The sequence below is a fragment of the Podarcis vaucheri genome (assembly GCF_965113315.1).
Source record: "Podarcis vaucheri genome assembly, chromosome: 17".
Taxonomy (NCBI): Eukaryota; Metazoa; Chordata; class Lepidosauria; order Squamata; family Lacertidae; genus Podarcis; species Podarcis vaucheri.
In genome coordinates, this window is record NC_138755.1 from 24,046,458 (window position 1) to 24,062,705 (window position 16,248).

Sequence of the window (16,248 nt, forward strand, 5' to 3'; positions counted from 1 at the left end):
GTCTTACTGTCAGAGCTGCTACCAGGTCCCAGCTCACATAGGACCACGCCACACAGCGTCCACTTAAAAAGAGTCTTTATTGAGTTACAGGTTTCATTTCCGAACTGCAGCGTGCAGCTCTACACCTTCTGCCCTAGGTCGGCGAAGACCCATCTGAGTCCCCGCCTCTTGCACACCAGCTTAATACCCTAGCCTTGCTCCACCTCCTTCGCCTCTCCCTACGTCTCTGGGTCCTTCTGCCCCCCTGGGACTCCTCCCTTCTACTCTCCTCTGACGCTGACCCCCCTGATCCTTCCGCTTCCTTTCGGCGGGCTTTGGGACCTGGCTCACTCTCCGGGCTGCTTACTGCTCCAGCTTCCGCTGCATTTGAACTTGGCGCGCGCGCCCAACTCTCTACTTTCCTCTTGACCGTTGCCTCGCTCTCTGAGGAGGGCGTGACCACCCCTGACTCGTGCCCTCCCTCCTGCTGACGGCCTCCGGAACCCGATGCCTGGCTGCCTTCCTCCCTGCTGCTCTCAGTCTTGAGCGTGGGTCCCGACTTCCAGCTGCTGCTCTCTGAATCTCCTCTGTTCCCTTCCTCCTGGGGTGTCCCCCCGGATCCCCCCCTTGCTCTGCTCACTGGGGCTCCCTTTTGGGAGTCCTCTGACTCACTGCTTAGGCTTGGAGATCTCGGGTCGTCATCATCACTCATTCTCCCTTCGGCTTCCTCCCCCTCGCTCTCTGTTTCCACCCTTCTCTGCGTCTCTGCTTCTGAACCCCTGACAAATACATTCTCAGTTGGTTGGATAGTAATTCCATACTGCCAGTGATTTGAAATGTTTGCTGCTGACAGCAGGTGATGCCATGTGAAATGCAGATGGGAAGGCAAATGTTAATTGAGCTGAGCAGCCTGCAACCTTCTTGAGGGCTGTGGATGCTGAAAAACGGTAGTCTAGTTCACAAATCTGCTTTTCCCCCCACTAGCAAATGTGTCGAGGAATTTGGCCATGGGAAATACTGAATGTGCTAGAGTCTTAAGAATCCTAAGCATGTAACAACAACAACAACAACAACAACAACAACAACAACAAGGGAATGCAGGGATATCACAGAGATGTGTAAGATTATGTGTGTCATGGAGTAAGAGGAGTTTTTCTCCCTCCCTCATAATACTAGAACACAGGGCCATCCCATAAAGCTGACTTCTGGAAGATTCAGGACAAAAGAAGGTCCTTCATCACACATAGTGAAACTATGGAACTGACTGCCACAAGGTAAAGGGACCCCTGACCACTAGGTCCAGTCGCAAATGACTCTGAGGTTGCGGCGCTCATCTCGCTTTATTGGCCGAGGGAGCTGGCGTACAGCTTCCGGGTAATGTGGCCAGCATGACTAAGCCGCTTCTCGCGAACCAGAGCAGCACACAGAAATGCTGTTTACCGTCCCACCAGAGTGGTACCTACTTATCTACTTGCACTTGATGTGCTTTTGAACTGCTAGGTTGGCAGAAGCAGGGACCGAGCAATGGGAGCATTAGCCTTGTCCTCTATAAATCTGTCTACCTCTACTCAATTGCCTTCAATATAGGGGCTGTAACACAAGAATGGATTATTTGTGACATCTGTATATTGCATTTATTAAATAAGCATGGGAACAAAGGTATCCTGTCAGGTGTTTGTGGAATGAATGTTTGCACCTGCTCGCCCTTCTGTTGCCCACCTTATCCTTACAGGAACAACCAAGAAACCTGAAATCTCACTTGTTCACCATAGATAGCTTCACATTTATTAAACTAAATCTGCATTTAAACATGAACGCCATAATAAAATATCTGTACACTACATCTGTTACAAATATAGAGAATATTTCAAGTGGTTTCACATACGGTAAGGTAGGTATAACACACTCTAAGCTGTTAGTAATACAAGACAATGATTCAACACTGATTGTTTCCAGTTATAGTACTTTACGAAGAGTCTCTCTCACTCTACGCCCATGTAGTATCTGAAAGTAATTAATGATACCAAAGGACTTCTTTTTAATTAAGCTGCGCTGAGCTACCGGCTAAGAATGTCTGAGGAAAATTCCCTAATCTTATTTTTCTCTTATTCTGAGAAAAAGTGAATGTATTCCTAAATATTCTAATTCAGGTTTGTTTTTTAAACTGTCTGTGTCATAAAGTAGCAACAATTCAATATCAACAGCCTTCTGGCATTTTCTTGAAATAGTAGAAAACAGAAGCAACACCTGTGCTCTTAAGATGTATGAACATCTTCCTTCCCCCCACCCTTTTTTTTTTTGCACCAAGTGATTTGACATTGCTACAACAGCAAACACAACCTACTGCTTCAGGAAGAGAACCTATTTTTTACCATTTGAAAATTTCTGTTGCACACATTAAGCTTTATCTAACTCAGCTGTAAAAGTTGCAAAGTTTTATTAAAGTGTAGTGCAGAACCAAATGTTCTTTGACGGACATTTCCAGTGTGAAAAGGGTGTTTTGCGAAGGTGAGCAAAACGTTTCCTGAAAGACTTCTAAAAGCTATTTTTTAAAATGCTAGTTCAGTGCTATTCATTGCCCCAACTAACTGCAGTTGCGGTGCAAAATTTTGCTTTAAAACTAGCCTTCCTTTGTAGTAACATTAACATCAACGCACAGCCAGTTGATGGGGGCTGACAAATCTAATTCAGAATGAGCAGTACTTCTGGAATAGGCATTTCACTCACTCTGAAGTAGCTTCCTTGCCTCTCAGTAACATTACAGAGCCAAATCAGATTATCTGCATCATGATTACATTGTTATTAGGAAGGAAAAAATGCCACTTTCAGGAAAGGTGTAACAACAAAGCTGTAGACCAGGGATGTCCAGCAAGTCAATCATGATCTACTGGTAGATCCCTGCAATGTTTTGTTAGATAGCGGTAAAATTTTGGCTCCCTTTCCTTTGCATTGGTAAATCTGACTCCTGCCCTACCCCCTCATGCCTGAACTCAGGAAGGGAAGACGAAGCTCCGTCTTTGTGACTGTTTTCATCCATAGTGATGTGAGTGACTTAACCCCTACTTCCCCTTCCAAAAAGCAGAACTCCCCTCCCCAAGAAAGCCTGCACCTTAACGCCCACCAACAACCTTGACCTGACCTGACAAAAACAGGGCCTGCCTTCCTCCCAAAGAAAGCTCAACAACTTTGAGCTGAACCCCTTAAAAAACAGGGGTAGATCATTGCCAGATTTTAATTATGAAATTAGATTGCAGTCTCTTAGGAGGTGGCCACCCCTGCTGTAGACCATGGGTAGGCAAACTAAGGCCCGGAGGCCGGATGCGGCCCAATCACCTTCTAAATCTGGCTTGCGGACGGTCCAGGAATCAGTGTGTTTTTACATGAGTGGAATGTGTGCTTTTATTCAAAATGCATTTCTGGATTATTTGTGGGGCATAGGAATTCGTTCCCCCCCAAAAAAGTAGCCCCTCCCACAAGGTCTGAGGGACAGTGGACCGGCTCCCTGCTGAAAAAGTTTGCTTAGACTGTGAAAGGGCTTGCAATGGAAACATTGCCTGAATGCATGGTGGGTGTTTTCCCCTCTGCAGTGTCTCCCCCACAAAAAAAGAAGTCGTCTACCCACCTAAAATCTCTGAAGGGGCAGCATCTATCACAGGAGGAAAAAGAGGTTCACAAAATGTGAGCCTTCTCTGCTTGGGTGAGTGGACAAAGATATTGGGTGAAGGAAATTGGAGCACTTATAGGAGAAGCCTTGGAGGGTGGGTGTTGTTAGAGGAGTAGGAAATGTTTTGCAGGCTACAAGTATAAAGACATGAGAGAGTAATCCTACATATCTGCTCAGAAGTAAGCTCCACTGTGTTGATTGGGACTTAACTCAGGCTTAAACTTAAGGTTTGGCTTCTGAGTTATAACACGTTTAGGATTGTGCTAGCAGATGTTTACTTACTTATTACCTGATTCATAAACCTTCTTCCTGATAAATCCTCCATCCAATAAACAGCAGCTCCTGTTTGTAGACTAATGTGTGAGTCTTCCTTGTTTACCTTCAACATCCTAGTGCTACTCTTTGAGCGTTTCTCACACTTTCACTCCCCAAAACTGTCGGCTATTTGGGCCGGTTTTGTTCACAATGCTCAAAGTACTAAATTATGATCAAGCATTCAACATCATGGACAGTGGCAGGGATTTGGGACATTACGGGACATTTGTTCATAGAAAAGTTAGTACAACCTCTTATGAAGTACTACTTTCTGCATAAATAAACTCTTAAGCGGAGCAGCGATTAAGAACAGTATTCATCTTTCAAGTACAGGGTATACCAGATATCTGCAGTATGTTCATGTATACACAACATAAAAACAGCAGGCATGGGCAGACTTTAGCCAATCTAATCCTCTATAAACTCAAACTGGATGCGACCCTTGGATTTTTCTACTTCTGCTGGTGGGAGCAACAGCATTCTCAAACCAACGCTGCATTTTGCAAGTGTTCCCTGTACTGCAGATTTCACAGGTTCATAAGACAAACTCTTAACAGTGTAAGCATGATATCATAGGGCTGGCAGGGACTGCAGGGACCAACTAATACAACCCCTTCCCAGAAGGCTCCTCCAGCCTGACTTGCTGCCACGCATTAGCCCATGTCATTAAGACCACTGGGTATTATAAAGAGAAAGCAGATGCCAACAAGATGGTGGTGGCTGGGTATATGACTCCATTATGGCTCACTGTTGGAGGAGATCAGTGGCAGTGCAGATGCCTTGTCCAAAGAAAGGTTTAAAGGTTTAAATGCTGGGGTCTTCAGTTGAATGAATCCTAGACTGAGGCCCACTGGCATTATATAATTGGATGCGCCAAGAGTCTGACTTAATATGAGGCATTACCTTGGGGCTGGGGGAAGACATCCATGATGGTCTCTAACTTCCATCAGCCCTAGGTCAGAGATGTGAGTAGTAGGGCCACAGGTTTCTTACCTGTGCCTTAGAGCCTAGGCAAGTGAATCAAATTCACATGCTTCAGAGGCAAGGAAAGCTCCAGGTCTGCTAGTTCATCTCAGCTGCAGGAACATCCTTCTTAAGCCCAAATTCCAATCATCATGAACAGGTGTCACCATGGCTCCTACAGAGAACTTAAGTACAGCAAAGTAGCAAGGGCAGCCCCTTGTTTCCTGCAGAAACTGTGTTGACCTGATGTTTCTTGCACCCTACAAGGCTTCCAGGCACATGTGCAAAGAAATTATGCATTTGGAGTGAAGACTGCAGCCATTCTGATAGACAGGTTTACATGGCTGCTAACTAACTGCTTTGATGAAATCTCTAGTTCTTGAGATGGAAAACGTTCTTGTAAAAGATCAACATCTCATGCCTTGGTTATTTATGGAGTTCTGGAACTTGGCTTAGAGTCTTTGTAACTGTGCCTGCTTCAAACATCTATTTGGCATGCCGCTATACATACTTTCTTAGTTAGGCTTGCCAAATATTCTAAGTCAGGTGCCACAGTGACACAACTAGGTGCTTCCAAATCGTTTCCTTTAGATTTGTCTTTTAACAGCAGTGGCGGACCTTAGCATCTCAAATTTCAGTGGCACCCTGTGCATCGCCCAAATATGGCATTCCCCCCTTACCGCTACCCACGTTCCATTGGAGTAATACTGGCATGCAGGCTCTGGCACCCCGAAAGCTCAGTGCACAGTACGATCATACCATTTGCCATACCCCTAGAGACACCTCTGCTAACAACAATACAGTCAACTTTCCCATTTCTCTCTCTCTCTCTCTCTCTCTCTCTCTCTCTCTCTGCAACCATATACTGAATGCTTTAATTTTAAAATTAATTTAGGATTAGTAATTTCCATGATGACAGTTAGGACATGTGTTTTATATGGAGAGTTCTTACAGAGCTTTATTACACTCCAAGACTTAAGAAATGAAATCTGGGGCGTGGCATTAAATATTGAGAGCCCCATTTAATTCTGTGGGACAGAACAAACAGCTACACCACTGAAAGGGGCTAAAGCTGCAACTCCCCAAAGTCTATACCTCTGATCCTGGACAGCATTCCTATCACAGACAGCGATTCCATAGGGAAGGGAGAGGAGCTGCACTGTATCTCTGCTACCTTTGCAACAGACAGGCATTGCTAGCACACAGATATCCTATTCAGTGATTGACGTTTTGCTACCATTAAAAAAAGGCCAGGCAGTCCAGTCTTATGATTCTCATGAATATCCAGCAAGCTTCCAATATGACCCATTTAAAAGTGTTGCTCCCTAGCAATAATATTGCAGAAAGGAACTTGTCTAAGTTTCACAGATGGACACACAGCTAAAGAACAGTGGTAAACTTAAATCAGACTGACTGACACACAGCCTTGAGAGGTTCCATTGTTGTCAGAGGTCATGACTGGCTAGCTGATGTTTGGAAATTTAACGTTGCCAAAGCCAAAGTTCACACAGTTTCGGAATTTCAGAACATGCCCTCCCTGCCCACCTTCACACATCAAGTGTCTCATAATTACTTTATATTTTTCTCATTTCATTGATTCCCTTCCTTTTTGATTCTATTAGTACTGCTCTCAAGTTCTCCTGCCACTGTCCTATGCTACAGAAACCAACCTCTGTACCTTGACAGCAAGAAACTATTTCTACTGTGTATAAAAATAAGATCATTTGTTGTGGTGGTTGTGTTTTCCACCTATGATGTAAAACAATCTGGCAGCTGCAGTGAGCAAGAGAACGATATAAGCATTTCCATTCTCTTTGCTGTGTGGAATGTGGACAGAGTAACTGTGCTGACCCAAAATTCGGAAGAAGAGGGTTCAAGAGAGAACAGTCAGGGTCACCGTTCCTTTCGTCCTTTTCAGAATAGCCACCGCTTCTTCGTGTGTGATCCCTTCCAAGCTCTGCCCATTGACGGCAATGATCTGATCCCCTCTCTTCAGGCGCCCATCTTCTGCTGCGGCACCCTGAAATTGAAAAGCAGCCAAGTACTGGATTGTGCCTGCAGCTTACTGCGGCAAGTTTATACAGCAATTAAAACAACAACAACACACACAAAAGTTGGGGTGATGGCTTTTGCCCCACAAGTAAATTAGAAAAGATATAAATTGAAATACAAACTGTATTTCTGTATTTGAAATGTTAATTCCAAGTAGTGGGAGTCATAAATTTAAATTAACACGGGGACAAGCAAAGGAGGACACCTTCACCCAGGTGTGGTTCCCCTTTATACACAGCACAAAAAGACAATGACCTATCTCTACACCAGGCACGTCCAACTCTATAGAGACTGTGATCTACTCCCAGTTTAATAAAACAGGGGGCGATTTACCCATTGTCATTGCCCATAGTGGTTGAGCTATTTTTAGGGGGAGTGAGTTGCATAAAATCGCTCACCCTACAGTCCACAGCTCTAACTCCTTCACACACTGCAGGGAATCAAGGCATTCACAAAAGCACCGGTGGCGGCGAGAGGAAATAGCAACGAGGGCGGGGTGCATCATGATCAACCAGGATCACGTGATCGACCAGTAGATCATGAACAACCGGTCGGACATGCCTGCCCTACACTAACACTATGCAATAGAATGAAATGACAACCCCCCCATCTCCCTCCTTCTCTCTTTCTTCCCCCTTTCCTTCCTCCCAATCGCAAGAAGCCTATGACACTCATACCAAATGTGAACGAGCTGTGAAAAAACCTATATGAATTGAAAGTGGAGACGCTATATGTACTTCTCCTTGTTTGTTTGGTAACGCAAGAAAATCTTCAGTAACAACTTAATTAAAACAAAAATTTGATCTTGGCGCATACCTTTGCAAACACAGTCTTAACATAAATGGGCAGATCTCCATGAGGACTTCCATACCCGCCTACAATGCTGAAACCCAAGCCATCGGGTCCCCGATCCAGTGTGATGGTTTTATACTGTGGAGGTCTGTAAGGCAAGAGGTGGAAAGGTGAAGTCCAGCAACAGCCACTCTGAATCAGGGATGGGCAGATCTTTTTGCTCCAAAGGTCACATGAAGAGGTGGCTGGTTGGTCATGGGAACATATGCCAATGGGTGGGACCATCCCCACCCCCCATTAAGATACCAATTTCAGCATAGTCACTCACCCCAAATCATCTTGAAAGATGCTGTTTGTTGTTAGGCCGGCAAACGAAAGGCTAGATGTTGGTGGATCTTGCTGCTGGCTGGTTATGACACTGACATCTCCACCAGCTACAACCTGCAGGTTCAGTTTAAATATAAATGAAACGAGTACACAGATTATCACATGAAAATGGCAAGCAGAGAAGCCCCACAGTTGTTATGGGCAGGCAAGAGAGTGGAGGATGTCAGAATCGGTGGGAGAGTTGCACTTGTTATTTTCTCACTTGCTTCTCCTCCCTGCAAAATCCAAAGGATTGACCTGTGCATGTTCCTCAGAGGGAGAAGCCCAAGGAGCTTGTATACGTCATTGGAAGAAGCGTGCAAGTCTCCACTTCAGGTGTTGATCAGGATCTGAGGCTTTTGTATGTGCTTGCAAGGACACACTTAAGATGCAGATGGAAATATGAAGCACTTCCTAGGTGATTTACAAACACAATAGCAGCATTACTGTTTCTGGTTCCCAAGCCAGACAAATGGTGCCTTGCTTTGGATATGGACAGGGTTGCTCTTGTGAGAATGTGCAAGATTTTGTAGCAGGAAATGGACTAAAACTGATGGGGCAACATCAACTGAATGTTTCTGTGTCCTCCATTGTTTTTCTACCAAATGCACCCCGAGAACTGTAGTGTTTGAAGCCACACACACTTCGCCAAATGTTTCCAATTATTGTTTTCTTTAATTCATACATGCTTGTTTCAGAGACAGATTTGCACCTGTGGTTCCACTCAGAACTCTGAGAGCAATTGCTCTGTTAAGGCTCACAGATACACTACCTAAAAACATGAGGGTCAGTTTGTGTTTGTGTGTTTTCCTTCGGAGCAAGCTTGGCTTTTTCTCTTACCAACATGATTTTCATTTCCTATTTGGTCCCACCCCCATGCTTCAGACAGGTTAAATTTATTCAAGTGCTTTGCAAGTTTAACATTTCTTCAGTGCCCTCTCCCTTTTTTTTTTTTACCGATCAGGTGTTTTTTTAAAGTTTGAAACACTTTTCTAGAATAGTGCTGGGAGGCAACCTTGCAACTGCCACAAAGGTAACTTATTAGGGCTGTGCACAGCTTCTGTGGCTGCGAAGAGGAATAATGCATCTCCACTGAGCCTGATGCTTAGAGGTTGCACATCTAACCACAGCAGGCTCACACCTATGCACACCGAGACCCTTAATGTCCTGTGCTTTATGTGGAAATGTCCTAAAGCAAACAGGCCTGAATTTGGAAAGAACTGACAAGTTTCCAAGTGTACCCATGGCTTTTGGACCATCTGATATCTTGAATGCCCATGAAGATCCAATTATGGCTTGCATGTGTGACATAATGAAACTACCTGGGCTCCCATGGTTCAGAAAGTAGTGTTTGTGCTTTGAAAGCTGTTTAGATTTCTTTCCCCCTCCTGCTACCAGCCACACAGTGGACTGGGCAAACAGAAGTTCACACAGTGGACTGGGTAAAAAGCTATTCCCTTTAACAGGGAATCGCTTGCCTGTTCATCCATGCGATCAGCTGCTAAACACCTTCAGTTATGCTTCCAGTTCTCCCCTATGCATACCATTGCCTATAATTGCAGCCCAAAGCTGTTTCAGGAAACACGTTGATTACAAACCGTGTGAAAAACAACAACAATGAAACATTGTGGCTACTAACCGTTCATCAAACTGGATAAACCATTCCATGGACAAAATATATTAAATTACAGCCACTGGAAGCTAAATTCTCCTCAGACCCTCGAAGGCTATAATTTCTGTCCTTGAAAGCAAAGTTTGAATAAATGTTCTGAGTAGCTTTTCGGGCAATCTTTATTTTTGTCTCTGTTTTTCTTTTACCTGTATTTCAATAGTGCCAGAAGCATTTTTTAACAAGCTGACAGCCTGAGAATGAGTCATTCCTTCGGTTGGTGTTCCACAGATGCTAACGATCCTATCCCCTACCTGGAATATAAAAGAGGGAAGGGTGGGGGAAGAGAAGTCAAACGTCAATGATATCAAGTTGGCCTCTTGAAAGACACTGGGCAAGGACTTTTAACAACCCCCTTCCCATTTCAAGGCAAGTTTGAAACTGCTTCCCTAAGTATGTAGGACAGATCACCACAAGATACACATTCTGCATTGCCAAGTGCTTGCTACAGAACTGCAGCTCGGGAAAGCACTTTATGTCTGTACCATTAAAAATAAGGTATTGCTCAGATGGTGGCTTATTTTGTGCTCAGCTTCTCCTGTCCATTGCAAAGACAGATGGAAAAATTCTCAGTAGTGATTCCCTTCTTCTGTTTGTGAAGGTGCTGGAAGCTTCATTGTATTGTGAGGGTTTTGAAGATGGCAAGGGGCAAGTGTATATTTCAAGGGCTTTTCAGCCTTTGCTGATTGCAGGAATAATAGCAAAATAAATGTAAGAACTTGCTCCTGCCTCCAGAATTATAAGCAGGCAAGGAAGATGGTCTTAAACAGGTCACTCATGAAGGGTATAACATGTGGTGGAATAGTAATGTAATGGGAAATGGCATATAATGAAATGGGGGAAAATGTTTAAAATAACCTTTGTTAAAAAACCAGAAGCTTTTTTACTAGGAATTATAAGTACCGAGATCCCCAAAGACCAGAGGAAATTGTTCATGTATGCTACAATGGCCGCTCAGATGCTGCTCACCCAGAGATGGAAGGAAGAGACAACCCCAACCAAAGAAGAATGGCAAATCAAGTTGATGGACTATGCTGAAATGGCAAAATTAACTGGGAAGATCAGGAACCAAGAGGACAAGATATTTAAAAAAAGAATGGGAAATGTTTGTAATGCATATGCAAAATCATTGCAGACAGGTCAAAACATGAGCAGGATTCTAAATACACTTGTAATATAACAGAAAGTACAGATAACTTAGGAAGATGAAAAATTGGAGAAGTATTGATATGCAGTTGAAAACAGAATTAAGAGGACCCATGGATGGGATGGGGGGAAGTCAGGTGATTCAAAGTAATCTCAGTGTGTGGATTCTGTATGATATATATATATATATATATATATATGCTTTCGTAGATTTTCACGGGTACAGGAATGCAGGTTTTGGTGTCTTCGGGTGTCTTCCCGTGTAAGAGTCGGGGTGTCTGTGCGACGTTTCGACGAGGTCTCACTCGTCATCTTCAGGCTGGTGCTTTCGGCTTCTTGTTACTGGAACAGAGCAGAGTCTGGTGTTTGAGTTCCTATAAATACTGTTGAGGGGTGTGGTGTATAGCCTCCAACGTTCTGGGCAGAGAGGAAGTTCCTAGATTAGTGTGCCTTTTCTTCTTTTGTTCCTTAATTACTTGAGGGATATCTTGGGTGATTTCATGAGTGATATTCTGAATATCACTGGGTGGGTCATTAAGTGTAGATTAGTTGCTAAAGCTCTCGTGTCTTGACCTCTTGAGCTTGTGAAGAGTTTTTCTGAGAAGATGGCTGTGCTGCATTTAGTTGTGCTCTGGCTTGGCTTCGTGTATAGGGGCGAGCTATGGTTGTGTGCCTTGTGCCAGCCAGATCTGTGTAGGGATTGCAGGGGGGTGCAGCATCCGGAGGTGCCACTATAGTTTGGTTACTGGATGGAGTCTGTAATATGTCTGTGGAGAGGGTCTGGGTTTGGGTCTGGTGTGGTTGATTGGTGACGGCGTTCTGTGTGCCTCTGGTTCTGGTGTCGGTTTTTGTGGGGAGGGCTAATTTCCAGATGTCTGGCAGGCGGGACGTGTCGTCACGCTTGTTCATGTTGTGAGGGTGTTTCTCTATCTCGATGGCTTCCATGATTATTCTCTTGTGGTGATGTTCCATGTTAAAGAGCAATTTGGAATCTGCAAAATTAATTTCGTGTCCTGTTTCTTTCATGTGTTGGAAAAGAGAGGAAGTTTTTTCTTCTTTTTTGACGGCATTCTTGTGTTCTGCGATACGTGCATTTATTCGTCTGTTTGTTTGTCCAATGTACGTGGCTGGGCAGAAACACCCCCCAAAAACCAAGACACAGAAGAAAACAATGGCATGGCCCTCCTTCCTTATATCAAGGGCACTACAGACAAAATCAGCAAAATCCTCCATAAACACAATATCAAAACAGCCTTCTGCACCAACCAAAAAATAGCCAATATCCTCAGAAACCCAAAAGACAAAATCCAGCTGGAAAACCAAGGGGTCTATGAAATACCCTGCAAAGTCTGCCCAGCCACGTACATTGGACAAACAAACAGACGAATAAATGCACGTATCGCAGAACACAAGAATGCCGTCAAAAAAGAAGAAAAAACTTCCTCTCTTTTCCAACACATGAAAGAAACAGGACACGAAATTAATTTTGCAGATTCCAAATTGCTCTTTAACATGGAACATCACCACAAGAGAATAATCATGGAAGCCATCGAGATAGAGAAACACCCTCACAACATGAACAAGCGTGACGACACGTCCCGCCTGCCAGACATCTGGAAATTAGCCCTCCCCACAAAAACCGACACCAGAACCAGAGGCACACAGAACGCCGTCACCAATCAACCACACCAGACCCAAACCCAGACCCTCTCCACAGACATATTACAGACTCCATCCAGTAACCAAACTATAGTGGCACCTCCGGATGCTGCACCCCCCTGCAATCCCTACACAGATCTGGCTGGCACAAGGCACACAACCATAGCTCGCCCCTATACACGAAGCCAAGCCAGAGCACAACTAAATGCAGCACAGCCATCTTCTCAGAAAAACTCTTCACAAGCTCAAGAGGTCAAGACACGAGAGCTTTAGCAACTAATCTACACTTAATGACCCACCCAGTGATATTCAGAATATCACTCATGAAATCACCCAAGATATCCCTCAAGTAATTAAGGAACAAAAGAAGAAAAGGCACACTAATCTAGGAACTTCCTCTCTGCCCAGAACGTTGGAGGCTATACACCACACCCCTCAACAGTATTTATAGGAACTCAAACACCAGACTCTGCTCTGTTCCAGTAACAAGAAGCCGAAAGCACCAGCCTGAAGATGACGAGTGAGACCTCGTCGAAACGTCGCACAGACACCCCGACTCTTACACGGGAAGACACCCGAAGACACCAAAACCTGCATATATATATATATATATATATATATATATATATATATATATATGTATAACATAAGATCTGGCCACAAGCCAGGTGTTTGTGGGTTCACAGAGTACATCCACAGGTGCTTCCCTCCCTTGGGAGCCTATTTCAGTGTCTGCACATTAAAAAACTGCTGCTTCGGCACAAATGCCCATCCATGCAGAAGACTTCTGAGGCAAAAGTCCTTCTCTAGCAACTTCCCTGAACGCAGCCCGTCAAAACCGTGGTTGTAGAAACAAATGACACACTAGTGGCCCGTGTGCGTAAACAAAATTGAGTTGGGAAGCCTGCTTGTGAGGATGTGGCGGAATCAAGTTGGGGAGTCGACCTAAGGTGTATCCACCTTTATTCTGCTTGCACCATCAAGGACCCCTGCTTGAAATTTTCACCCATCCATGCAGTGTCTTAAGATTTCTGAGCCAACCGAGTGGGAGGGGTTCACAGGTTTTTAACCAAAGCCTTTCTGCATTCGACACCATCCCTTCCGAGATGTTCAATGTGCTCTGCAACTGAGGTAGTTTCAATGTGGGAAGGGGCCAAGAAAAAGAAAAGACCCTGCCTTCTTCCGTTGAAGTGAGTTGGAGGAGTCTACAGCCTTTCTGGAATTTGCCACACCATTTTCTAGACACCTCCCCCCCACCCAAGACACCTATTTGAGGGTGAAAAGCAACAACTGAAGTTGTTATCTTGAAGTTAGAACATTTCATTTTCAAGGTTTTGCTTTACTCTTTTCTTACCCTCAATTTCTGAGTTTGAGCTGCAACTCCATTAGGATGCATCATGGCTATAAAAATCGGAACATCTCCAAGAGGGCTTCCGACGCCACCAGCAATACTAACTCCCAAGGAATCTGAAGGGCCCTGTAACACACAAAATCAACAACAAAAAAAGAAAAGCTGCTATTATTCAACACTCAAATCGTTTTGTGCAAGTTCTAAAAGCAAACTTGACATGAGCCAACAGTGTGACGCGGCAGCTAAAAAAGCCAATGCAATTCTGGGCTGCATCAATAGGAGTATAGCATCTAGATCAAGGGAAGTAATAGTGCCACTGTATTCTGCTCTGGTCAGACCACACCTGGAGTACTGTGTCCAGTTCTGGGCACCACAATTCAAGAAGGACACTGACAAACTGGAACGTGTCCAGAGGAGGGCAACCAAAATGGTCAAAGGCCTGGAAACGATGCCTTATGAGGAACGGCTAAGGGAGCTGGGCATGTTTAGCCTGGAGAAGAGGAGGTTAAGGGGTGATATGATAGCCATGTTCAAATATATAAAAGGATGTCACATAGAGGAGGGAGAAAGGTTGTTTTCTGCTGCTCCGGAGAAGCGGACACGGAGCAATGGATCCAAACTACAAGAAAGAAGATTCCACCTAAACATTAGGAAGAACTTCCTGACAGTAAGAGCTGTTCGACAGTGGAATTTGCTGCCAAGGAGTGTGGTGGAGTCTCCTTCTTTGGAGGTCTTTAAGCAGAGGCTTGACAACCATATGTCAGGAGTGCTCTGATGGTGTTTCCTGCTTGGCAGGGGGTTGGACTCGATGGCCCTTGTGGTCTCTTCCAACTCTATGATTCTATGATTCTATTCTATGATTCTATGATCAGAGCTGAGAATCACTGTTAGACTACAACTCCCTTCATCCCCATCTATGGCCAGAGGCTTCCCATCTAAACTTCCACATTATTATTATTATTATTATTATTATTATTATTATTATTATTATTATTATTCTGCCCATCTGACTGGGTTGCCCCAACCACTCTGGGCTGCTTCAAACAGCTTGACATAAGACATAGAAACTTTATTTGCATCAGCCACTAGCCATAGCGATAAAATAAAACACAATATACTGAGGATAAAGCTAAATGCTTAGCTATACGAAATACATTCTAGACATTTACATCAATACATATGACAGAACTGATACATAATCCTTTAGCCACAGTTAAGACACATGAAGCAACAGGCTTACTTTTGATTAAAAAAAACCTGAGCAATGTTAGAAAGTTAATCAAATAACATATCTTAATTGTCCGTACTTTTTTTTTTTTTTGCAATTTTTGCTGTCACCTGGTTATCTTGATAACAGATTAAAAACTCCCCTATACAGGGCTGCCTTCAGATGTCTTCTGAAAGTCAGATAGTTGTTTATTTCCTTGACATCTGACAGGAGGGTGACCCACAGGGTGGGCGCCACTATTGAGAAGGCCCTCTCTCTGATTCCCTGTAAGTCCACTTAACGCAGTGGGTGAACCGCCAAAAGGCCCTCGGAGCTGGACCTCAGTGTCTGGGCTGAATGATGGGGGTGGAGATGCTTTGAAGGTATACAGAAGGTATACACCAACACTTTGAATTGGCTTGATTCAGCCAAGTTAGCATTTGATTGTTACCTTTGTTCTATTCCTACTGCCCAAATTCTTTGTAACCAATCCAATGAACCCTGGTCTACTGTACAGTGGTACCTCGGGTTACAGATGCTTCAGGTTACAGATGCTTCAGGTTACAGACTCTGCTAACCCACAAATAGTACCTCGGGTTAAGAACTTTACCTCAGAATGAGAACAGAAATCGTATCCCGGCGGGGTGGCGGCAGCGGGAGGCCATACTAGCTAAAGTAGTACCTCAGGTTAAGAACAGTTTCAGGTTAAGAACGGACCTCCGGAACAAATTAAGTTATCAACCAGAAGTACCACTGTATAAACAAACATACCCACATTTATCAGTACACCGTTATCTGCAATACCAGTCGGTTTTTTTTAAATGTGGAAGTAAAAATGAAACAGCTATATAAAGAAAGCCAAGCTCCCTCTAGTGCTTCTTTGTGCGTACAACGTCCAATCTCTGAGCCTGCTGAGGGGGAATAGCATGGCAATCTGTGAATCTTGCACTTTGTTTAATGCTGCCTTTAAAGGTAAAGGTACCCCTGCCCGAACGGGCCAGTCTTGACAGACTGTGGGGTTTGTGCGCCCATCTCACATTTATTGGCCGGGGGCCAGCGCTGTCCGGGGACACTTCCGGGTCACG

At 44.2% G+C, this 16,248-nt stretch overlaps 1 protein-coding gene across 16 annotated transcripts in view; it reads right to left on the reverse strand.

Moving 5' to 3' along the window:
* Positions 1 to 3,431: 3,431 nt before the first annotated feature.
* Positions 3,432 to 16,248, reverse strand: part of MPDZ (multiple PDZ domain crumbs cell polarity complex component) — a 134,246-nt gene continuing 121,429 nt past the window's right edge. For all 16 annotated transcript variants that reach the window (XM_082204480.1, XM_082204483.1, XM_082204477.1 and 13 more), the window contains 5 exons: positions 13,960 to 14,082; positions 9,950 to 10,054; positions 8,094 to 8,206; positions 7,790 to 7,913; positions 3,432 to 6,941 (listed from right to left, as the gene is read on the reverse strand). In XM_082204480.1, coding sequence (XP_082060606.1) covers positions 6,795 to 6,941; positions 7,790 to 7,913; positions 8,094 to 8,206; positions 9,950 to 10,054; positions 13,960 to 14,082 — 612 coding nt within the window. In that variant the 3' untranslated portion in view covers positions 3,432 to 6,794. The remainder of the gene's footprint in view (positions 6,942 to 7,789; positions 7,914 to 8,093; positions 8,207 to 9,949; positions 10,055 to 13,959; positions 14,083 to 16,248) is intronic.